At 52.7% G+C, this 23,582-nt stretch overlaps 2 protein-coding genes across 2 annotated transcripts in view; both read left to right on the top strand.

Annotated features, from left to right (window-relative positions):
- The window catches only part of DOC2B (double C2 domain beta), a 32,016-nt gene extending 14,242 nt beyond the window's left edge, over positions 1-17,774 (top strand). The window contains exons 5-12 of the mRNA XM_041423117.1: positions 4,164-4,238; positions 6,419-6,528; positions 14,179-14,305; positions 14,508-14,665; positions 15,925-16,006; positions 16,187-16,283; positions 16,888-17,288; positions 17,547-17,774. Of these exons, the coding sequence (XP_041279051.1) occupies positions 4,164-4,238; positions 6,419-6,528; positions 14,179-14,305; positions 14,508-14,665; positions 15,925-16,006; positions 16,187-16,283; positions 16,888-17,024 (786 nt within the window). The 3' untranslated portion in view covers positions 17,025-17,288; positions 17,547-17,774. The remainder of the gene's footprint in view (positions 1-4,163; positions 4,239-6,418; positions 6,529-14,178; positions 14,306-14,507; positions 14,666-15,924; positions 16,007-16,186; positions 16,284-16,887; positions 17,289-17,546) is intronic.
- A 1,877-nt stretch (positions 17,775-19,651) lies between these two features.
- LOC121345707 (pinopsin) lies at positions 19,652-22,767 on the top strand. Its single transcript, XM_041422841.1, has 5 exons — positions 19,652-19,991; positions 20,590-20,772; positions 21,212-21,357; positions 21,975-22,214; positions 22,630-22,767. Exons 1-5 carry the CDS (start codon positions 19,652-19,654, stop codon positions 22,765-22,767), a joined length of 1,047 nt encoding a protein of 348 aa, XP_041278775.1.
- Positions 22,768-23,582: the final 815 nt, after the last annotated feature.

Genomic DNA, 23,582 nt, shown 5'->3' with positions numbered 1-23,582 from the left:
CTCCCTCTGTCTCCCGTGAATCCGCCGGGTCAGGCTTCCCTCGGCGCACACGGGAGCCGTGCCAAGGAGGAGATTTCTAATTGGGTTTGGAGTGGGTGGAAGACAGGGAGGAAAGGAGAGCTCTGGGCAGCAACTGATAAATCTCACATCAGCGAGAGCGCAGGCAGGGCTGACACAGGAGAGCCCTGGTCCCTGCTGTGCCCACCCAGGGGTGTGGGGGTACCCCAGCATTGCCCGTGGGGAGGGCAGAGCCCCCCTGGCCACCCTGACATTCAAGCTCTGGAGTCCTGTTCATTTCCATTCTGCTCTCATTCTCCCATTTTTCTCTTTTATTTACATTGCCATCTGCTCGCTCTCATTTCATCTCTCGCCTGGGGAAAGCTGCCAAAACTTGACTACAGAAAGGTAAGGGCCAGGACCCCGCTGGCTCCGGGGTGGTGCAAGTAGAGCTGGAGAGGAGGAGATGGGGGAAAAGCCCCAGCAGTGCTGGGATGTGATTTACCCTTGGCCCAGCTCCTGGGTAGCTGTGTCACCCTCCAGGGAAACGCCCTGGGGACGAGCCCAAGTCCAGCAGCTCCTGGAGCTTTGCTTGCTGCCAGCAGCCATTCAAACCTGGGCTAGCTCAGCCACGTGAGACACGTTTTTCTTTCTCTCTGATAACCCCAAACAACCTCCCTCTCTCCCTTTATTTTACTTCTCTTTATTTCTTTTTTAATCTCCAGCACTTTTATGTCTGCTGATGCTCCCCACGAGTCCCATTATCACCCTGGGGAGCAGCAGGTCCAATCCAACCTGTGGTGCTCCACCAGCAACTCCTTGCTCTGCAGCCCTCAGCTGCTGGAGGAGCTGAGGTCTTCACTCCAAGTGGGAATTCACCCTGCTGCTGTGCCTGGAATATTTCTGAGAGGTTTCTGAGGGGTGTAAGTTCACAGCAGGAATTGTGAGACTCTGGGTGTCACCAGACAGGTGGTAGCAGGAGAAGGCAGGGACAGGCAAAAGCAGACAGGAACAAGGAGGAACAGGCAGGAGCAGCCAGGAAAAGGCAGGAGCAGCCAGGAAAAGGCAGGGAAAGGCAGGAGCAGCCAGGCTGGCAGCAGGCACCTCGCACTGATGGCTCTCAGTGCTGGCAGCCTGTCACACTTCAGGCACGGCTGAACTCAGACACGTTGTAGCTCAGCTCGGATCAATAGGAGAATAAATCAGGGCATTGTGGAAGCTCATTCCTGGACTGCAGGAGCAGCCAGGCTGGCAGGAGGGAGTCCTGGGGTTGTGTGGATCTCTGCTGTCCTGCGTGGGACAGGGTTGGGGTGTGCTGGGCATCACCCCCTCCTAGAAAATAGGATGGAAAAGGATTTGGTGAAAGTGCAGACACCTGGTTCTGTGCCCTGCCATGCCATGGCTTTACTGAGGATCTCACTTTGTGCTGAGTCCTACAGAGCCCACTCTTCCATAGGGGATTTTTAGGGGCATGCAGCAGCACAGACACACAGGCTGTGCTGTCCTATAGCTCCAGTGGTCTCCTGATTTTGGGAGAAACGTGCCTGGGACAAGCCTCAGGGCAGTGGGGAAGGAGCTCCTGGCCCCAGGCAGGCCATGCCAGGCAGCTGCTGCCCATTGGAGCATCCTTGGGCTGCTCTCCCTGCACCTCTGGCCAGAAAACACCCAGGAGCCTCCACCCCACTGAGCATTTGGCTGTTCCCTCCCTTCCACCCGAGGTGAGGGCTGCAGGTCTGCACTGAGCATTACTTATGTATTAACTCATCAATATTTATCACTGCAGGGAAATTCCTCCAGCTGTCGGGCTCCTCTGGGCTGGCAGGGTGGAAATGCAGTTTGCCCCCTTTTCAGAATGGGATGCCACAGCCTGGGAATTATCCAGGCTGGTTTTTGGGCAGGCAGCTCGTTGTGGGGTGAAGGATGGAATGAATCCATCTCCTGTGATTTCTGGACGCCTCTAGCGTGGCATTAATCGGCAGCCCGATTAGCCCAAGCTGTAATTAAATCCTATTGATTAGCTAAATGTCACTGGCACAGGGAGCAGCTGGCAGAGCCTGGGATGCTGGAGGTCTCTGTAGGATTGCAGCAGAGATTTTGGGGTTGGGTAGAGAAAAGATGAAACTTAATCTCAGCTCCATAAATCAGCGCAGCAGCAGGAAGAGCTGGAGCCAGGGAGATGCCCCAGCTGGATCTGAGGGGACACTCTGTGCCTTGTCCCTCTCTGCCTCTCATCCCTCTTGGAGAAGCTCCAGGCTGGTGGTCCCTCCACCACCCATGGGGGTCCTCCCTGTGGGAGGGATCCTTGCAAAGCAGAGCCCTGTTAAATTCAGCTGTTTGTGCCAAACACGTATCGAGTGACACGGGAGGGAGGTAGACGTGACATTAGGAGCCATTTTCCAGGCTCCTGTCACTCCATCTTCCATAGCACATCTATTAAAAAAGCCTTTAATAGCCTCCTCAGAAGGTAATTTAATTGAGCTGAATTGATGGGTGAATTACAGAGCTGCCTGTCATTCTCCATCCATTTTCCTGGGAATCTGCCTGCTCGGTTCTGATTTCATTTGCTCTGCAGCCCGGGCAGGTTGGGCACCTCTGACCAGGGAGGCTGGGGAGAGCACAAGTGGATTGTGCAGGCAATTCCCTGCAGAGTCTGGGGACAGCCCAGCCCCTTCCTGCCCTGTCTGCCCCATCCTCATCATCTCCTGGACCAGAGACACCTCAGAGGCTGCCCTTAATCAGATTCACCTCCATTCACTGCTGATATTTTTATCCTTTTGGCTTTGCTGTAGAAGCAAACTCCTCTTTGCTGGGCACCATTTGGCCTCCCTTGCCCCAGGGCAGCAGGTTTGTCTCTGTAGCAGAGCCCTTGCTCCAAGTCAGAGACACTCCCAAGGTCAGGAGCATCCTGGACAAAGCTGTGCAGCTCAGAGAGGCTCCTGTGGTGCTGTGGGTCAGGCTGGCTGAGTTATTCCCTACCTGTGAGGCATGGAAATGATTCCCCCAGCATTTCCCTGCTCGATTTGCCCAAATCCTGGATGATTGCATTCCTTCTGCACACAGCCATTCCACCAGCAGTCCATACAAATGCTTCCCTGCCACTGGATCCCTGGCAGCTGCACACACTCGTTATCCAGGCACTCTGCTCCTCACAAAAAGGGTGTGAGGACTCTTCAGCATCCCCCAGCCGTGTCTCCCTGCCCGGGCTGGAGCCAGGATTGGATGGGTACCTCTGCAGAGAAGCCCTGCTCTGCTCCAGGCACAGGATTCCTTCAGCCAGCCCAGAGTAATTCCTGCAGGGATCCCACAGACAGGCTGGAAATCATCCAAGGACTTCCACCACAGAGCCGTTCTCATTCCTGCTTAGGACTGGTGAAAATTAGGCTCCATTTGTCACCCTCCTGACTCGCTTCCTTGCCCTGAGGAGTTGTTTTCCATGCAGTCTGTGCAGGTGTGGCATTGAGCTGTGTTTGTGCACCACTCCTGGATAATTTTCAGGGGGTTTAGAAGAGGAACAGAGGCACAGTTTGTGCCTTCCCTCTGCCCAGAGCAGGGCATCGCTATTACAAACCTGACCCACATCATCCTTTAAAAGCTGTGAGGGTCTCATAGAGAATCCATCAGGAATGGCCACAGCGAGTGTTTCCTGGGATTGGTGCTCCTGCAACCCCAGATTCCTCTGGGAACACCACAGCATCTGGCTGGCACCAGCCTCCCACTGGCCTGGAGCTGTTCTTCCTGAATAACTGGGAGTAGGTAGGTGCTATCACACCCTCTGGAAGTGGCACCACAACAGCAGAGGTGTGTGTTTGCTCAGAAGCAATTATTAAATGACAGAACCCTGTAATTTCAAAGCTGGGAAATCACTGCACTGATTCTCTTCACCCCCAAATTAATCGTGATGAGGGTGGCAGAGCTGGCTGCTGGGAGGGAGGGAGGGAGGGGTGGATGGTGCCACGTGAAGGTGAGGAGCTCCCCAAAGCCCCTCCTGCAATGCACAGACTGGAATGCTGAGCCTGGATCCTGCAGAACCCACTCTCCCCTCCTTCCCCAATCCTGGGGGAGCCACAGTTGCTCCATGGAGCCCAGGATGGGCTCAGTGAGGCCATCCTGCCTGCCCAGCATCTCACTGCCATCCTGATTCCTGCTTCTTGCTGTTCCCTCTCCAGGGCCTGAAGCCAATGGACCACAATGGTTTGGCTGATCCTTATGTCAAGTTGCACTTGCTCCCCGGAGCCAGCAAGGTGAGAAACCTTTTCACTTCTCCTTCCTTTCCTGGGGCTGCAGCTTCTCACTGGAAATCAGGCCTGGGAGAAGCTCCTGACCCAGGGGCTGCGAGCTGCTGCACCCAGACCTTGATTTTCTTGAGTGAAAGGTGCTCAGAGAGAGCAGGAGGCAAGAATTGGGGTTGAATCCATCCTTACTGAGATGGAAAATGCCTTGCTGGGAAACCACTGGCTGGCAGCCAGGTGCCAGCCCTGATTCCTTACCTTGGTAGCCCAGCATGGGAATGCTGCATTCCAGGAGCCCCTGGGAAGCACCGAGTGAAACAACTTCAGCCATAAACAAATCAGACCCTTTTAATTTCCTTTTTTTTTTTTTTTTACCTTTATTCTTTTGCATTTAAAACCCCTCAGATCATAATAAAACAGAGTATAAATCATAAGGGAAATATTTCCATCTCCTTAGGTTCAGCACTTGCTGGAGAGAAGAGTAATTAAAGATATTGATGTGTGGTGAGAGCTCGGTGTAAGTGACGGGGATATGGAATTTAAATGCTCGATGTGTGTGTTAGGAATATTAATTGCACTCTTATTCCACACGAAAGGAAAGATTTTCTTTTCTTTTGGGGGGGTGGGGGGGAGGTGTATTTACTTGTTACAGTTCAGTTGGATTAATTCCTAATGTTCAGGGTGGCAGAGGGAGTTTTTAACCACATTCTGAGCTTCCGCTGCAAACAGAGCCGCGAGCGCTTTCATCAGCAATATTATCAGTCATTTCCATGTTTTGTAAATCCATTGATTAGCATTTCTGCTGGAGCTGGTGGAGGCAGGAGAGGCAGGAGGGGAGGCAGCACAGGAGCTGCAGATCCACAAGCCATGGGGGGACTCTCCTTGCCCCCTCTGCCCCATCTCTGTGCTTTGTTCCAAACAGCACTGCCCTGGGAGAGGGGAGAGCAGCTCTGGGGGATTGGGGGTTTGTCCTGGGCTAGTTCTTCCTGCAGCAGGACACTCCCTGAGTCCCTCGGGTGTTTCTGTCCCAGATTTGGGCTCTCAGGCACCTGTGGGTGTGGGAAGCAGGGCCGGGTTCATTCCCCATGCAGAGCTGGTTGCTGACTCCTGAGTCATTCCAGATGGGAGAAAAAGGCACTCCCGGAGCTCAGCTCCTCTGATCTCTCTCGTGTTCCTTCCCAGGGCAGCTTTGGCAGCTGGGTGATGCTCATCATGTCACCCCCTTGGCTAAACCCGCTTTCCTTCCCAATCCCTGGAGCCCCAGGGATCAGGATCTGGTACCTGCAGATCTGAGCAGGCTCTGATGCCATTAGGGCACCTTCCCCGCTGTCCTCGTCACTCAGGGCTCGTGAACCCAAGGTGGAGAATGCAGCAGCTCCCCATAAAGTTCCACAAGACAACTTGGAGGTGTTGGTGTGCTGAGAGTTTCTTATGCCCAGCAGCAGCTGAGGCAGGGATTGAGTTGTCTGACACCTAATTAGAGGGAAAATTGCTGCTCTGCCAGGCGGTGCCAGGCTGGGAGCCTGGTGGAGAAGCCAAATCTGCAGCCTTAGTCTCTTTTTTCTGTTCTCCCCAGACATGAGAGGGGCTCAGGGAGTGAGGAGATCCACGTCCCCTGAGCTGGGGAGTGGCTGTGTGCCAGGATGTCCCATCCATGCAGGGGACACGAGCCCTGCTGTCCCATCCTCCTGCTCAGCAGAGCTGCTGGTGCTGACAAAACACCTGTCAAATAAGTTGTTTGGAGTCAGGCAGGATCAGGAGCTGTGCTGGGAGCAGGAGTGCAAACAAACAGCCAGAACAGCAAATCAGCATTTTTTATTTGATCCAGAAAACATTTTTTTCCCTCCCTTGCTCTCTGCTACTGCTTAAATAAAATCCTGGTGCGTGCTCTGCCAAGTTCCCACTTGGCTGGCTGTTTCCAGGACGCAGGATGAGGGGCTGGGCTGGTTTGGAAATGAGTGAGTTGCTGTGTCCCTGCCCCTCAGGTGGGTTAGGGGTGGATTTGGGCCACCCCACTGAGGCTTCCAACACTGGGGACAGAACAGTGACAGCACCCATTGCCCCTTCATCTCCAAACTGAGCCTCCTCTCCTGCCCAGGTGACCGATCCCACTGACCCTCCCCACTGCAATCCCACCTCCTGTGCTGCCCAAGTGACCAATCCCACTGACCCCACCTCCTCTGCTCCCCCAGGCCAACAAGCTGAGAACCAAAACGCTGCGCAACACGCTGAACCCCACGTGGAACGAGACCCTCACCTACTACGGCATCACCGACGAGGACATGATCCGCAAGACGCTGAGGTAGGGCCCCGTCCTGCCCGGGGGGACACGGCCCCCTTCCCCCCCAGCCAGCTGTCCCCCTGTTGTGGTGTGATGTCACATCTTGCCTCAGTTTCCCCAGTCCTTCCCCAGGTGTCATTCACCTCTCCTTTTCCCCATCCTGACTCCTGCTGGGCACTGTCTATCAACCCAGAAATTCCAGGGGGGCATCGAGTGATTGGCAGGTTTAAAGGATGCTCTGCACCCCCTGAGGGGCCATTGGCCCACCCAGGTGTCCCTCTCACCTGAGACCCCCTGTCCCCGTAGCTGGTTGGTGGTCCCTGGGTTCCCCCCCTGCCCTGCATAAAAGGATGGGCACACCATGCTCAGGGGGTTCTGGTGAAGCTATTACTGCATTCAGAAGCCATGTGGCCCAGGATAAAAACTCTGGATTAAAAACTCTCCATCAGGACCCACTCCTTCCTTCACCATCACCTTTCTCCAGCCTGGGTTCCCCCCCTGCCCTGCGTAAAAGGATGGGCACACCATGCTCAGGGGGTTCTGGTGAAGCTATTACTGCATTCAGAAGCCATGTGGCCCAGGATAAAAACTCTGGATTAAAAACTCTCCATCAGGACCCACTCCCTCCTTCATCATCACCTTTCTCCAGCCCAAGGAAGCCTGAGGAGTGACTCTCTTCTGCCAACAAACTCCAGCCATAAGCACTGGAGCTCGGGCCTGCCTGGGCTTGTCCCCACGTGCCCAGCTGTGACCCACAGGTAGCATCTCTGGGGGGAAAACACCACAAGTGCCACGATTTGGTTCAGCAGCTGGGACTGGACAAGTCAAGGCACGTCCCATTCAGTAATATTGATAAAAACCAATACCTGGTCACCCCAGTGACAATGTCACCCCGGGGTGGTATTCACATGCCCTCTGAACAGAGAGAAGCAAAGAAAGAAAAACAGTTCTTATCTCTTGCTGTGCCTGCGTTATGCCAAAGTAGAATGCAATGTGGAGGTTGTTTTACCCAGAGTGAGGATGTTTTGTTCCCTTGGCCTACCAGGGCCTGTGTGAATCCGGACTGTCACGAGACAGCCATGAGAGAATCAGAGGTGAGGGCAGTCCTGAGCAAGAATGAGTCCAAGGCAGATTCAGTTCAGATGCAATGCACATAGTATAGCATAACAAAGTAATTATTTAGCCTTCTGATGATAGAGCCAGATACATAATTTTCTCTCTCCAACACCTGAGCCGCCCTTGATTTACAACACTCAGCCCCACAGGAGAGTCCTGGAGCTGCTCCCAGCAGAGCAGGGCAGAGTTCTCCCTAGCAAAGAGTTGGTGAGTGTGCCCTGCAGGCATCCATCAGCCCCAGAGCCACTGACACCTGGTTTACAGGCAGCCTGGGCTGGGGGAACCAGCGAGGAGCCTGTTCCTGCTGCATCACTCCCTTCAGAGCCCTCTGCCTGGCTCCTGCCTGCTCAGCTGGGCTGGGCTGGTGATTTCTTCCTTCTGTTGAAGGAAGGAAATTGATGAATCTTACTCCGTGTTCTTAGAAGGCTAATTTATCATTTTATGATATTATATAATATTAAAGAATACTTAAATTGAAACTATACATATAATATTAAAGAATACTTAAATTGAAACTATACTAAAGAATAGAGAAAGGATACAGACAGAAGACTACAAGGAATGATGATGATGAAAACCTTTGACTCCCTCTTCAGAGTCTGACAAATCTGGACAGTGATTGGTCATTAAGTAAAAACAATTCACATGTTGAATAAACAAGCTCCAAACCACGTTCCCAAGCAGCAAAACACAGGAGAAGAAAATCAGATAATTATTGTTTTCATTTTTCTCCGAGGCTTCTCAGCTTCCCAGGAGAAGAATCCTTTTTTCCAGAAAATATGACAGTGACAGTGTGGTTTAGGTTTAACCTCTCCATGCCCAGCTCTCACAGGCACATGTCGAGGTTTTGTAGTTGTGTCTTGCTGAGAAAATCTCCTCAGGGAAGTTCTGGGCCCCTTTCAGGGCTGAGCTTTTTGTTAGAAACCTGGAGGCACCTGTGAATTATTGTCCAGCTAAACAAAGAATGTAAGTCTTTATTTTACTATTTTATTTTGTTGGTTCAGCTTGTGCATTCAGCATCTCCCAGGGGCTGGGAGAGGTTGTGTGAGGGTGGAGCTGGACAGGGGCAGAGCTTGGAATGATGCTCTGCAGGGAGCAGACACCAGTGAATGCAAAGATTTCTCATATTTTAGCCTCTGTCCCACCTGGATGAGGGCAGGAATTGTGGGCAGCCTCGGCTGCTCCATCACCACACTGCTCTGGGGCCGTGCTGCAGGATTTGCTGTGAGATCCACGGGCAAAGAAAGGATTTTCCATCCTTCTCCAAGGACTCAGGGCTTTGCCAGCTCCGTGGCTGCAATCCCACCCTCCTCATCTGCAGGTGCCTCTGGGGGTTTGTGATTTTCCTCATGCCAGGAGCTCAGAGCTGCCTGGGGAAAGGTGCTGCTCGGAGGTGAAGCAAGGCAGAGCCCACCTGTTGTCTGCAGTGTGCAGGGTGATGGGAAATGCAGCGCCGTGGATTATTATTTTCACTTGGAAAACATTAGTCATGCTGGAAGTGCTGCAGGCTGGTGGGGCTGGGAAGCCTCCAGTTTGTTGTTATTATTGGTGGGTATTTTTTCACTGCAGGCTTTGAAGTTTGCAGCCTCCTCGAGCGTGGAAATGGGTTTGTAAGGAGATGTTGGCTGAGTTGTTTGCTGGAAGGGAGCAGCAGGGCTCGACCCCCATTCTTCCAGGGCTCTGGCAGCTGCTTCTCCCTTGGGAAGGGCTGTTTATCCTGGAGGCAGCAGGGAGCTGTGGGATGGGGGATGCACAAAAAAAAGTGCAGGGCTGGATTTGCCTTTTTCCCCACTGAAATCCTGCTCTGCCCCATCCCATTCCTGCCGGCCAGGCTGGGGGCTGTGGAGCTCCTTGTGCCCTCCCCAAAGCTCAAAACTGTGCATGGACCCCTGTGGCCCACCTGGGACCCCTCAGTCAGCAGGAGAATGTGGCTGGATGGACTTTAAAGATCATCTCATTTGGGCAGGGACACCTCCACTATCCCAGGCTGCTCCAAGCCCTGTCCAACCTGTCCTTGGGCACTTCCAGGGATCCAGGGGCAGCCACAGCTTCTCTGGGCACCCTGTGCCAGGGCCTGCCCCCCCTCACAGGAAAGGATTTCTTCCCAATATCCCATCTAAACTGCCCATCTGTCAGTGTTTTGGTGTGGCTGGAGCTGTTTCTCTGCTGTGAGCTGGCCCTTCGCTCTCCCAGTGCTGCTTCCTGCAGGAAACTTCTCCATGCACTGGGTGCTTTGCCTCACCCATCCATCTCCTCCTCAAAATATCTCCTTTTCCACGAAGAAAAATCAGCTTCAAAGCCAGGAGGACTCTGGTTTTCCCTGTGTTGATGAGGAGAGGCTCCTGCCAGGCAGCTGGTGCTGCTTGAAAGAGCATCAGTGATGTTCCCATGGGTCTGGGCAGTGGCCATTCCCTGGGAGCCTCCCTGCTGCTGAGCTGGGCAGGGAATGCAATTCCAAAGTCTCTTTAATGTGAAAATAAAGGCAGATATCAAAGCTGCCGCCAGCATTCGCCTCCCTACAGCCTGGAGATGTCTCAGGGAAGCTGGAAAAGCACCCAAAAATCTTCCCAGCCCAGCTGGTGGGACGTGTCCAGCACGGACTGCTGGGGTGGTGCTGGCCTGGGGCACCCTGCCAGTGCCGGCAGCCTTTTAGGAGGGGACAAGTGGCACTTGTCAGGACATCCCAGAGAGCTGGGTGTTGGATCCCCTCCTGCCCAAGCCCCCCAGCCCCATATCATGGCCAGACAGGTTCTCCCTCATCCCTTGAGGGCCTTGTCCCAGCTGGTGGAGTGACTTTGCTGTGACAGACCCCAGGAGCCAGCAGGGCCAGCCTCCCCGAGGTGAAGGAGAGGTGAAGGCAGCCCAGCTAATTGCTCTGGCAAGCAGGATTTTGTTAATGAAGCAACCCCCTCAAAGAGCAGCAGATATTTGGGATTTCATGGAGAGCAGCAGGTGGGAGGATCTCGAAAGGGCTCATCCATTCATTGAATTAAATATCCCTGAGTGTAACCCAAGGTTTAGCAGGGATGAAACCACCCACCAGCCTGGGAAAAGGCAGGTTCAGAGCCATGCAAAACACACTGGAGTGCACAGATGGATGGGATTGGGGACAGATTCCCCTGCCAGGAAGTCCCACCCTGGAGCCCCCATTCCCACCATAGGGTACAATGTCAGAGGGAGGCAGAGAAATGCTGCAGGGGAAGCTGGAACAGGCAGAATACAATCTCCTCCAGTTAAATAATAGATGTAAGATACAATAAATAAATTGCATTCATAATAAATACCCGAGCTGGCCAGATATTGGATACAATTATTCATATCCAGCTATATTGGCGAGGTGATGCATTATTCATGGGGTACTCAGCTAGCCCACGAATGCCAGGAATTCTTTGTTTAATCATGTGTTTGACAAACATCATGACTCATTAAATGTATTATTCAGAAAATAGTATTTGATCAGGACTAATAAGCAGAGTGCAGCCACTTCAAGGTTTGGGGTCCCAAATTGCTTTACTCTGGATGAATGAGGTTTGCTTGGAATTGCAGGTGCACTTGTAATTATAACTCATTTCTGCTGTGGTTTCTGTGCTCAGACTTGGAGGCATTTTGTGATGGAGCCCATGATGGAATCCTCCTTTTTTGTTTTCTGGAGAACTGGCCTTTCCCAAGGTGTTATTTTGTCTCCTTGCCTGGTATTGCCTGTCCTTAAACCAAGCCAGCATCCCCTGCTCCTCACGGAGAGCCTCCCTTGTTACCATAAGGGATCTTAGGCACAGAGGATGATCTCAGGCTCTGCTCTGTGTGTTTTTGTGGAAAAGGGTCCTTGCTGACCCCCATTTCCCCTTTCCACACTGGGGAAGAGGCCGAGGAGCTCGTGTGAGGGAGCAGAAGCCATGAGTCAGCTGCTGGAGCTGCTCGGTGAGTCAGGGCTGGAGCCCAGGAGCCCGGGCTGAGTAGGAGGGAGGAGAAATTTAATGAGCAGTGATTGTTCATTTGCTGCTTAGTTTCCTTCCAAGGTGCTTTTCACAGCCATTAATATAAAGATCAGGACCCCACAGTGAGGATATCAAATGAAACACCAGGCTGGAGGGATTTGGATTAATAAGGAGAGATGGGGAAGGGGTGAAGCTGCAGCTCCAGGCTGAGGATGGAAGGGGAACGAGGCTGCCAGAGGCATCCCCTGCTGTTTGTCGTGGGGCTGATTTTCTAACCCAAGGCATAAAAATTCCATCACATGGATTTCTCCTAATAAAATCCAAGCTGGTGTGATTGCATTATGCCCTTTTCCAAAGGGAGGGATGGGGCTGGAGCTTCCTGCTCATCTCACTCAAAGCTCACTGCCTTCACTGATGGGCCAGTGCTGGAATTCCCATTCCAGTGGGGATGAACTGGAGCTGGCAAGAGGAACTGGGACCGGGGGCTGAGCCTGAGGACATCACACACAGATGGGCACAAAATGTGGGGTCCAGACGTGCTGCAGGGAAAATGGGGCTGGGAGAGGCCTGGAGGTGTCTCCAGCTCCACTGGGCTGCTCAGGGCAGTGCCAGATCCCAGACCCTGCAGGTGTGCCAAAAACCACTTCCCAAGGGCCTTCCCATGTCCCTGAGGGCACTGAAACAGGGCCCAGGGGGTCTCTCCCAGTGTGACACTGGAGATGCTCTCCCTGCCACCACCACTGGAGTTTTCCACGTCTCCTTCCTGGGCTTTTGCCCATCCTGAGGCTCCTGAGCTTTCACAGCAGGCAGGACGTTGTGTTTGGGATCTTGCTGTGCTTCTGGGGTGTCCCTGGGCATTGTCAGCAGAATTGTCCCTCACTTTTTTAAGAGGTAAACCATCCCAACCCCTGTCTCCCTGAGTGCCCAGGAGCCAGCACCACTCCACAAGTGCTGGGTGTAGACACAGATCGTGGGCTGCCAGCTCCCTGTGAGGCCATGTCCCCTCCTGTCCCCTCCTGTCCCCCCCAGCTCTGCCCACAGGGACAGGGCTCCACGCGCCTGGCAAGCAGTGCTGGCTCGAGCTGCTGCTGCTCCTTTGCTGGTTTTGTTCTTGACAAGAAAGAGCAGAGGAAATGGGGAATATTGTGCCTGCATTTGAGATTCTCTTTGAGGATTTCACCGTTGTGGTGGGGTGGTTTTTGCCGTGGGTATCTATAGTAACGCTGCATCCAGCACAGTTTTCTGGAGAGCAGCATTCTCTGTTTTCCTGCTCATGTCATTTTTTTTCCCCCAAACCCCATTTTCTGTGCTGCTCCCCAGCCCTGATGATCCTTGTGCTGTGGCACTGAGACATCCCCATGGCTTCCTTGCTTCCTTGTTGCTCGTTTGTGAGCATGAGGGTGGTCAGACCATCCTTGGGTAAGGCACTAAAGCATCCACAGATAAACCACCTCTAGATAAATCATCCATGGATAACCCATCCAGGGAGAAACCATCCAGATGTGAGCAGGCCAGAGGTGTGGTGTGCAATTATTTACCCTCAGGTGGGATCACAGGGCATTATTTATCTTTAATTCCTTTCCCCCTTCCCCTGTGGTCCCTGGGGGCACAAGTGCCACCCACGGGGAGATGGACGCCAGAGGGAGAGGGTGAAAAAGAAAACAATCAGGTACCCAAAAATAAGAAGACACTCAATGTAAGAACATTGTAAGAAGACTGCAAGAACATTTGTTTTGTTTTAAAGGAGAAAAGATGGAAGGGAAGGGAGAAGAAATGCCTTTCCTTCATGGGCAGGGAGTCCAGCCAGTCCCTGCATGGCCCCAGTGGGGATGCAGGATGCTCCCTTTGGGTGGGGATGGCTTTCCCCATTACCAGCACTGCTGGTCCCTCAAGGCACCCTTCTGGCCCTCTGGGATTTCGGGAGCTGCAAGCAGAGGCTCCCTGCAAGCACCAACTTTGCTCCTCTGTCAGAAGCAGCAGAGCAATGACTCATTAGCTGCCAGCTCAGGGAAAGGCATTGGTAGTTTTTTCATGGAAAACAGCCTGGGCTCAGCTCACTGGGATGCACCCCAGGATCCCAGCAAGGCTGGGAGAGCTTCACCTGCCCAAGGTGTGATGTTTCCCATGCTCTGGGTGTGGAAATCACTCCTGGTGGGACAGGAGGTGGCAGACCTGCTCTGTGTCCCAGCCAGGGTCACCCTGGGAGCTGCCACGTTCCCAGCAGTGCCTGAGCTCCTCGGGAAGGAGCTCTGTGGGAAGCAGGCTTCTCCCAACCACACGGTCCAAGGGAGGGATGAGGAAGAGCCTCCATGGCTGGGCAAAATGCAGCTCCAGCAACTCGGAATAATTTTGCTTTAGTCACTGATGACTCTGATGTATTAATGGAAGAGTCATTAGGATGGCTGAGGCTCCAGCTTGCTTTTCCAGCAGTGCCTGGGCGGGCTGTGCTGATTCCATTCCAGCTGCATTCCAGCTGTTTTCCAGCTGCCTGCAGAGGAGGTGCTCTGTCCATGGCCTGGGGAAGGGTGATCTCAGCTGCTCCCTCACTGGGGGGACCTGCAGTGCAGGGGGCAGCCCCTCCCCTGTCCCCAGTGTCCCCAGTCACCCCGTGCTGTTGCAGGATCTCGGTGTGTGACGAGGACAAGTTCCGCCACAACGAGTTCATCGGCGAGACGCGCATCCCGCTGAAGAAACTGAAACCCAACCAGACCAAAAACTTCAACATCTGCCTGGAGAAGCAGCTGCCGGTGAGTGAAGAGGACTCAGAGCCTCATCCCACCTTGGAATCACAGCTACAGCAGCTTCTCCCTGTGGCACGTGGGAACGTGGAGCTGTTTGGCCCCTCAAATATAATCAGGGATGTGGGGAAGAGCATCCCTTGGCTGGGGAGGTGTCTGGCCGTGGCTGTACCCCGGTACAACCCCCAGACTGGGTGCTTTCCCTCCCCAGATAGATAAAACAGAGGACAAGTCGCTGGAGGAGCGTGGCAGGATCCTGATCTCCCTCAAGTACAGCTCGCAGAAGCAGGGGCTGCAGGTGGGCATCATGCGCTGCGCCCACCTGGCTGCCATGGATGCCAACGGCTACTCCGACCCCTACGTCAAAATGTGAGTGTCACCCGCGGCCCTGCTGTCCCCTCCTGCCTCTCCCCGCAGCGGGAATTAATTGCTCTCATTAGGAGATGCAAATGAGGCCGTCAGGCAGCAGCTTGCCTCTGCCTGGAGCGTTATTCCCTGGCAATTGTTTGGCAGAGCTTCCAGGTGAGGTGGGCACAGGAGTTGGTGTTGTGGGGTTGCCCCTGCTGGTTTGGCACTGCCTCACCACAGCTCCTGGTTTTTTTTTGGGGGGGGGGATGGCATTTTTCAAATTCACTGTCTGCAAAGAAGGCGTGGCCATGGTGAGGAAGGGCCCTGTGCCTGTCCTACCTCCTTGTCCCCACGGTGCTGACTGAAATTTGGGCACTTTTAGGGATGGTATTTGCTAAGGCAGAACTACTGGGAGAAACCACACGTGGGAGACCCATGGAGTTCATCAGCAGCACATTTCCACCTTCTTATTTAATTGTTTTTTAGGGGTGGAGGTGTTTGTATAAAAATCCCCTCTTGTTTTTTTAGATGCCCGGGGGCGGCTCAGTCCCTGAGCAACACAATTGCCATTGCACCCAGCCAGTTTTGGGTGTCCCCTGTGCCATCCACAGGAAATTGCATCTTCAGGGCTGGGATCAGAGCAGATAGGAAAGTGATGCTTCTCAGCACAAGCCCTAATTTTTTTAATTATAAGCAAGATCTGGAACGTGTAGCAAGGAAGCAGAACTGATGTTTAAAGGCGCAGCACCAGCACAAAACCACGACGGGCTGACTTTGGCCTGGCCCACATTTCAGGTCCCCTCTCTGCCTGATGACACTTTAATCTTGTTTGCTGTCCAGCTCTGGTGCTGTGCTGCCCGATATCTGCAGGGAACAGCTCAAAGCTGCGTGTCCTGCTCCCTTTCCCACCCTGCATGTGGCTCCTGTGTCCTGGAGAGGCTCTGCATGAGCAGAGCAGTCACAATCCAGGTCTGGCCAGGTCCTGGGCTGGGAGTGCTGGGTTTGGAGAGCATGTGTGCAGTGCCAGTGTCCCCTAGGGACTGGAGATGGGATAATCTGCTCTCTGATTGCAGCCAGCACCTGGCTTGGTCCTAAGGAGGAAAAATGCTGCCTCCTCCCAGCTGGCCCCAGCATTTTGGCAGAGGAGAGAAGGGGAGGAGGATCTGGAGGTTCAGGGGGCTCAGCAACCCACCTCACCCTGGCTCTGCTCAGCTGTCACAGATGTCCCCACCCGCGGCCTCCTGCCCTCCTCACTTGGACCCACTTTGGTCTCGTTGCAGTTACTTGAAACCGGATGAGGACAAGAAATCCAAGCACAAGACAGCGGTGAAGAAGAAAACGCTGAACCCCGAGTTCAATGAGGTGGGTGTGGTTCTCACCGAGGGGCTTTTCTCAGCCTCAGACTTGAAGGATAAAAAATCATCACCTTGGTCACTGTGTGAGGGATTTGGGTTGGGTTCCCTGTGGGCAGCAAAGCCCAAGGAGAAGGATGGGCAGCCCCAACCCCTGTTTCATCCTGGCTCTGCCTCTGCTCCTCCACAGGAGTTTTTCTATGAGATAAAGCACGGTGACCTGGCAAAGAAGACCTTGGAGGTCACTGTGTGGGACTATGACATTGGGAAATCCAATGATTTCATAGGTGAGTAACACACTCCAGAAGGTCTCCTTGGCCTCTTCTTTATTTATCTTTGCTGTCTGTGCCTCTTATTTCTCCTGCACTCCTCCAGCCCCCTGGTTTGTTCTCCACATTCATTTTCACTGGGTTTTGGTTCTGCTTTTATCCCTCTCCTGCACCTGAGCCTCTCACAGAGCATCCAAGCAGGGAGGAAATGCATCTGCCTCTCCCCTTCTGTTTTCAGATGTTTTCCTCTGAGTGCAAAACATGTTTAGCAGGGAGGTTTCATTTATCTCTGTTGGATGTCTGGGCTGCTTGTGATTTTGTCTCTGGTCACTGTGATTTATCACTAACAAGTGCCCGGCACCTCCGACAGCCACTGTGATTGCAGTGAGCCCTTGGCACAGGGGACAGGGGCACTGCCTGGGGCTGGGGCACTGCCTGGGACAGGCCCCAGACCACAGCCACGAGGGGGTGGAGAATTTGGGCTGGATTTCACATCAGGCTGGATGCCGTGAGGATGCTGACTCACCTGGCTCCTTCCAGCATCCCCCTCTGCATCCCTCAGCATCCCTTGCAGAGCTGATGCTCCCACAACACCTCTCCCTCTCTCTGTCTCCCTCCCAAGGCGGAGTCGTGTTAGGAATTAATGCCAAAGGGGAGCGGCTGAAGCACTGGTTCGACTGCCTGAAGAACAAGGACAAGAAAATCGAGCGCTGGCACACGCTGACCAACGAGCTGCCGGGTGCCGTCCTCAGCGACTGAGCCCCGCAGGGCCACAGCTCCACAGCCCTTGGGCTCCTCCCAGCTTTGGATACGGGGGATCCCAGGCCAGCCAGGACAGCAGGACACCCCTCAGCAGGGTCTGGCTGCAGGGAAGCCCTTCCCAGGGAAGAAGGCACAGGTGGTTTTGCTCTGGCGGCCGCTCCCGGCTCCCAAGGCTTTTCCAGAACGCCTCTTTGCGCCCTGCCGCACTCACAGCCCCACTCTCGAGCGTGCACGTGCACACTCCCACTCCCACTCACACAGGTGTGCACCCCTGCATGCACTGCAGTCTGGCTCTTCTCCCAAATCCTGCCTCTACTCAGTTACCTTCTCGCTGCCTTGCAAGTCAGTGGCAAAAAAATGAATGCGTCCGTCCGCGTCCGTGTGTCCGGCATCGGCAAAAGGCGTCCCCAAAAACACACAAAACCCAGAACTGTCTCCTCGAGGCAGCTTGTGCCATATCTCTGGTGGTTTGTCAGTCTCTGTGGTTTGGGCCTAAACTGTCTTTTTTGCATTTTCAAGCTCCTCCGTTGGAATGATTGTGTCCCCGGTACACCCGGACAGAGTGTTTGCTCTCCTTGCAGGAATGTTGTGCTCGTCCTCTCCAGTAACTCCTGTGCAGGCAGCAGAGCTGTGCACGCCACGCTTTTCCTCCTGGGATCAGGCAGCTTCACGTTTGGGAGGCAAAATGTAAAAGCTCCCTGGAACAGCCTGGCTGTTCCTGCTTCCCAGGAAGCAGTTTCTGTCCTAATGAAACCATGCCATGCAGCAGCACGGCTGTTTTTCCAGCAAAGCCAGCTTTCAGGCTGAGTTTTTCTATAATTTTTCCCTTTTTCATCCCTTTCCAATTCATGCATTAAATAATGAAGATGCTGAGCCTCGGAGGTGAGTTGGAATTGTGTTGTAGCTCAGCACGGCCGTGAGGTTGATTTGTTTTCTGCCTCAGTGTCCAAACCAAATAAATTTCTGTGTATGGTACAGTAATATTAACATGGCACAGTAATAATATATTAATATTATAATAATCCCAGCTATCATCCTCTGTGATCCACCTTGGCTGGCCTCTTCATCATCATCCCACCAGACATCCAGTGGGATAAGCTAAAGCTTTCTAGGAAATGCTGCACCATTCCCAAAATGTTTGGAAGCCTTTAAACAATAATTTCTTAGGAAAAGCTGCTCTTTCCCCACGAGTCTCAGTTGCCCTCAGCTTCCAAGCCCTATGCACATATTGCCAACTTCTTTTTTTTTCTCTTGGGAACCAATGGAATCTCTGGAAACCTATGTTTACTTTTCCAAGTGACGATCCTGTTACACCTTGTTACACCTTCTTTGATATTGGGGGTGAGGGGAGATAAAAGAAAAAAAAACCAACATTCATAGGGGTTTTTTTAATAACTCAATGTTTGTAATGCACCCTGCAGATATGCATGGATTTTATTTGAATACTGGCAGCCTGTCAAGTCAGATGTTCCCACTAATCCTTTCTGGTCCAGCACCTTAACACCTGGTTGTGCTCTGAGCTTCCAGGGAAGCTCCAGGAGCACCAGGTTGGCTGTGCCTCCCTTTTCTGGCAAAGTTCCTTTCAATCCATCCTTTTTCCCAGCCTATGAAACTGGTTGATGCCTGAGGTGGAGCAGGACATGTGTGTGTGGGTTCCTTCACTTTGTACCCCAGTCTTTTCTAAGTGGACACTCCGTCCCTCGTCCCAGCTGCATGCAGAGTTGGTGGTTGTCATGCCAGGCCTCGTGAAATGTTTGATACCAATGTTTTGCTACCATGTGAAGGCTGCAGAAACCGTCCTTACCTGCATCCTGAGAGACTTTTGTATTTCAGTATTACCTATCTGTGTACTTTTGGTCAGATTTGTTAATATTTATAACGAGAACCAAAAATAAAAAGGTTAAAAAATAAAAATTAAAAAAAAAAAGAAAGAAGGTTGATGCTGGTGGTGCAGCTTTTGAATTTGGGGGATGGCAAGGATTTGGGAAGAAATGGTTTTAAACCTGAGCACTGGGGGGTTCTTGGCCCCATATAGCATAAATACTATAAATGTACTATATAAATACTATAAAATAATAAAAATGTAGTATATAAATGCTATAAAATACTATAAATGTACTATAAATACTATATATGTACTTATAAGTATTTATAAATATATATATATATGGGGATATATATATATATATATATGGAGAGAGAAAATACATATATATGGCCCAATTAAGTATATATACTACATGCATATTTATATTTATTTATGTTTAATATCTGTTTAGTAGTCTTGAGGCCCAGCAAACCCAGGACACAGGGAATGATGTCCAGCCCCAAGTGCCAAGGCCAGGCTCACAGGAAAATCCAGCTGGAAAACACAAGGAAAAAAAAAATATTTACTCAATTAAATGATGCTCTGTTCAGCCATCAAATTTCTCTTTAAGTCACTCTTTATCCCCTCGGGAACAAAGAGCTGATTATAAAAATCAGGAGGGAGGACAAACCCTTCAGATTAAAATAAAGCTTAAGGTATTTGAAAGCCAAGCTGCTCTGGGCCACGTCAGCCCCTCCAGCTCTATAAAGAGGCTCTGCTTTTGGGGGAGCTCACCTGCCCCAGGTGCTGCTGCTCCATGGACAGCACCCAGGAGCCCCCAAACAGCAGCACCCCGGGGCCTTTCGATGGCCCCCAGTGGCCCCACCAGGCCCCCCGGGCCATGTACCTGGCGGTGGCCGTGCTGATGGGGCTGGTGGTGGCCTTGGCCTCGCTGCTCAATGGCCTGGTCGTCGTGGTGTCCGTCCGGCACAGGAGGCTGCGCTCACCCCTCAATTACATCCTGGTGAACCTGGCCGTGGCCAACCTGCTGGTGACGCTCTGCGGCAGCTCCATCAGCCTCTCCAACAACATCAGCGGCTTCTTCGTGTTTGGGGAGCGCTTCTGCCGGCTGGAGGGCTTCATGGTGTCCCTGACGGGTAAGGAGAGCGTTGCAGGCCCGCCACAGGCTTTGGAGGGTGCTTTTGGGTTTAGCAGAGGGGCTTTGGAGATGTTCCACCTCCCAAAGTCGATACTTTCGTTACGTGGAACTCACGCCCTTCAGCTCTTGGTTAGCACAGGGAAGGGTTGGGGAGATGGTTGGCTGTGCCAGGTCACCACACATCCAGTCCTGGTCTTGAAAGAGTGGAAAATGCCACTTGGGGACATTGTTTGGGATGTATTTCCTGGGTGCTGGCTGCTGTGCCAGCACACCTGGGGCTGGCTGTGCACCAGGGACTGGAAATTGCACAAAACCTCTCCTTGAGGACACTCTGTTGTTGTTACCACAAGGCATCACAGCCACCCATTGCCAACTTCATTTCTAAGGGCCAAATATCCCAGTTGTCCCTGCTGTGAGAGAAGCAGTGCCAAAATCACAGTTTCTAACAGCCAAATATCACAGCTGTTCCTGATGTAAGACAAAAACATCCGACTTCTTGTTCAAATAATATTTACTTGAACTAAATCATCATCTACCACGTCCCAGCACAGGCAGCAGAACCCGTCCCTGAGACACAACCCCTGCTGTCCCCCCAGGCATCGTGGGGCTGTGGTCCCTGGCCATCCTGGCCTTGGAGAGGTACCTGGTGGTCTGCAGACCCCTGGGAGACTTTCGGTTCCAGCACCGGCACGCTGCCAGTGGCTGTGCCTTCACCTGGGGCTGGTCCCTGCTCTGGACAACCCCACCACTCCTGGGCTGGAGCAGCTACGTGCCTGAAGGTAGGGGAGACGTGCATCAGACTCCACTGTGTTGTCATTCTTGCATCTTGTTTTCAAGCCTGGGGTAGCTGGAGAGGGTCTGGGCTGGAGTCTAAAGGGTTAATCTCTCCTGTTAATATTTCCTGCTTGCTTAGCCAATAATCATCTCCTGGAGGGTGTTCTTTGGAAGTTCCCCACCACAGGACATTCTTACTGGAGCCAGGAGCTGCTCTGGCTGCTGGAGCAGCACCCAGCACGCAGCCAGCCCAAACCTGCTCTTGTACAACTGGCACAACTCCACAACAATCACAGAGGGCATCTGGCCACCCCAAAACCCCAGTGGCTGATCTCCAGGCCCTTGGGGATGGACACATGTGGTGCCATGGCTGTTTTGGAGCCCATCCTTGAGCCCTTATCCAAGCCCTAACTGCTTTAGGCTCATTCCCAACCTTTATTCCAGGCCTGAGAACCTCCTGCGGGCCCAACTGGTACACGGGTGGCAGCAACAACAGCAGCTACATCCTGGCCTTGTTTGTCACCTGCTTTGTGGTGCCCCTCAGCCTGATCCTCTTCTCCTACACCAACCTGCTGCTGACCCTGCGGGCGGTAAGTGCGCCCAGCTCAGGTGAGCCTGCGCCGCTCCGCTCCCAAAGCGTCTCCATGGGGATGAAGAGGCTCAGGGCAGGTGTTGGGGACAGCCAGAGGAGCTGGCTCCTCCTGGCACTGCCATCATGGCTCCCAATTGTGAGAAATGGCTGCTCGCTTTTTATAGTTTAGGAAGGTTTATTCAGCCTTATCAAAAATGCGACAGAAGACTGAGTAAAGAAAAAAGGTTACGCAAAAGATTTTCCGCACCATGTGCTCAGCTCCCTCACAATGGAGGTTTTTCCTTTTTAACCCTTTAACCCCTCCCAAATTCTGTCCATCAACCCCTCCTTCACTGTCCAGTGGTGGAAATCTCTCCCCCAAATCTTCATTGGAGGTCAGATGTCACCATATGACAGGCCAGCCCTCCCAGATGTCCCAACCCCAGCTGTCCCTTGACAACCACGCCAGGGGGTACAGCATAACCATAAACATATACAACTTCTCTTAACCTACAGACATGATATTTGCCTGTTAATTGTGAGAGTCAATCCTCCCATGACTCATCTGTCACAGGAGGGATGGGGTGCTGTTCCAAGCTGCTCCCTTGGCATCTCCCTCTCTCCCAAACCCCGCAGGCTGCGGCGCAGCAGCAGGAGTCGGACACAACGCAGCAGGCGGAGCGGGAGGTGACACGCATGGTGGTGGCCATGGTGGTGGCCTTCCTCACCTGCTGGCTGCCCTACACCACCTTTGCACTTGTGGTGGCCACCAACAAGGACATTGTCATCCAGCCAGCCCTGGCATCCCTGCCCTCCTACTTCTCCAAGACAGCCACGGTTTACAACCCCATCATCTACGTCTTCATGAACAAACAGGTGAGAGAAAGCTCCAAACAAACAAACCAAGCTGGAGAACAGCTGGACAGGCTCAAAAATCCTGGAGGAACCATCTATCCTATCTGGAAGTGTGGTCACAGGGTTGCTGTGTAAGCAGCAAGGATTTGGGGAATAAGATGGAAAGGGAGGGAGCAGCCTGCGAGCCCGAACAAGAGCTCATTTTCTGCTTCCATGGTTTTATGGGGTCAGGCAACTTAATGTTGGATCACAAGCTGCTCGTTGAAGGCACAAAGCAAACAGAATGAAACTTTTATTGTCCATAAACCACAAAGAGTTGGGCTGGGAATAGACAGAGATCTTTCCCAAAATATAACCAGCGTCCAAGCTGCCCAGTCTCCAGGTGACGCCAGATTTCTGCTGCCACAAATAACCTGCCCCTTCCTTCCCTGCCCAGTTCCAGAGCTGCCTGCTGGGAATGCTGTGCTGTGGTTACCACCCCAGGGGGATGGGGAAAACCTCTCCAGCTGCCCCCAGTCCCCAGGTCGCTGCAGAGGGGCTGAGGAACAAGGTGACACCATCCCATCCTGTGTGACAGCTGCCATGTCCTGCCCACACCAGTGCCAGCTCCAGGATCTGCCTGTGCCACCCACAGCAGCACAGAGGGGCTCGGGGTGGAGCTGATGGGGGGCTCTCAGAGGCTGGAGAGGTCCCCAACAAAAAAAAAAACAAAAAAAAACCAAAAAAAAACCCAAAAAAAAAAGACATGACAGTGTCTTCTTGCAGGTGAGGAACCATCCCACCATGGGAGAAACTGCAGATTTTCACTATGCCCCTCTCCTAAGGAACCCACTCCCTCCCAGCCCCCTCCCCTTGGAGCCTTTCAAGAACACCAAATAAAAAATGAACAGTAATTTTGCCTCGGTGCACAACATCCCAGGTGGCTGTTTGGCCCAGAGTCAGGTGGAACATGGTCTGTCACCATCCCCTGACAGACCAAGCCCTGCCTGCAGTGCCTGGTCCTGCTGGGAAGTTCAGGGAGATGCTGTAAATCTGGCAAAAATCCAGCAGGAATGTTTAAGAGCCAACTGTGTTAATAAACACTGATAAATACTGAGCAGTTCATCTGTTTTATTGGCTGATAGAGGGTTTGACAGAAAACACATCCCCTCCTGCCACCAGAGCTGGCACATCCCTCGTGGCAAGTGCCACAAACATCGCTACAGACAGCCAGGAAATAAAACAGACACAAAGTTAATTTTCTTTTTTTAGAGTTAAGGCAATAAGGAAAGGTCTGAATGCACTGATTTCCCAGCAAGGGTGAAAACACAAGTGGTAACAGGCCCCAAGGCATAACAGAGGCCCACCAGCAGCAAACAAAAGATGCCAAAGCCTGAAAGGATAAAATAA

Source organism: Onychostruthus taczanowskii, unplaced genomic scaffold (genome assembly GCF_017590055.1).
Source record: "Onychostruthus taczanowskii isolate IOZ18803 unplaced genomic scaffold, ASM1759005v1 scaffold75, whole genome shotgun sequence".
Lineage (NCBI taxonomy): Eukaryota > Metazoa > Chordata > Aves > Passeriformes > Passeridae > Onychostruthus > Onychostruthus taczanowskii.
This window is presented reverse-complemented; position numbering and strand designations above follow the sequence as displayed.

Coding starts and splice junctions, on each gene's coding strand:
- LOC121345707 (XM_041422841.1), top strand. CDS start 19,652: ATGGACAGCACCCAGGAGCCCCCAAACAGCAGCACCCCGGGGCCTTTC. Junction 20,773..21,211: donor GAGCAGCTACGTGCCTGAAG/GTAGGGGAGACG, acceptor CCTTTATTCCAG/GCCTGAGAACCTCCTGCGGG. Junction 22,215..22,629: donor ACGTCTTCATGAACAAACAG/GTGAGAGAAAGC, acceptor TTCCCTGCCCAG/TTCCAGAGCTGCCTGCTGGG.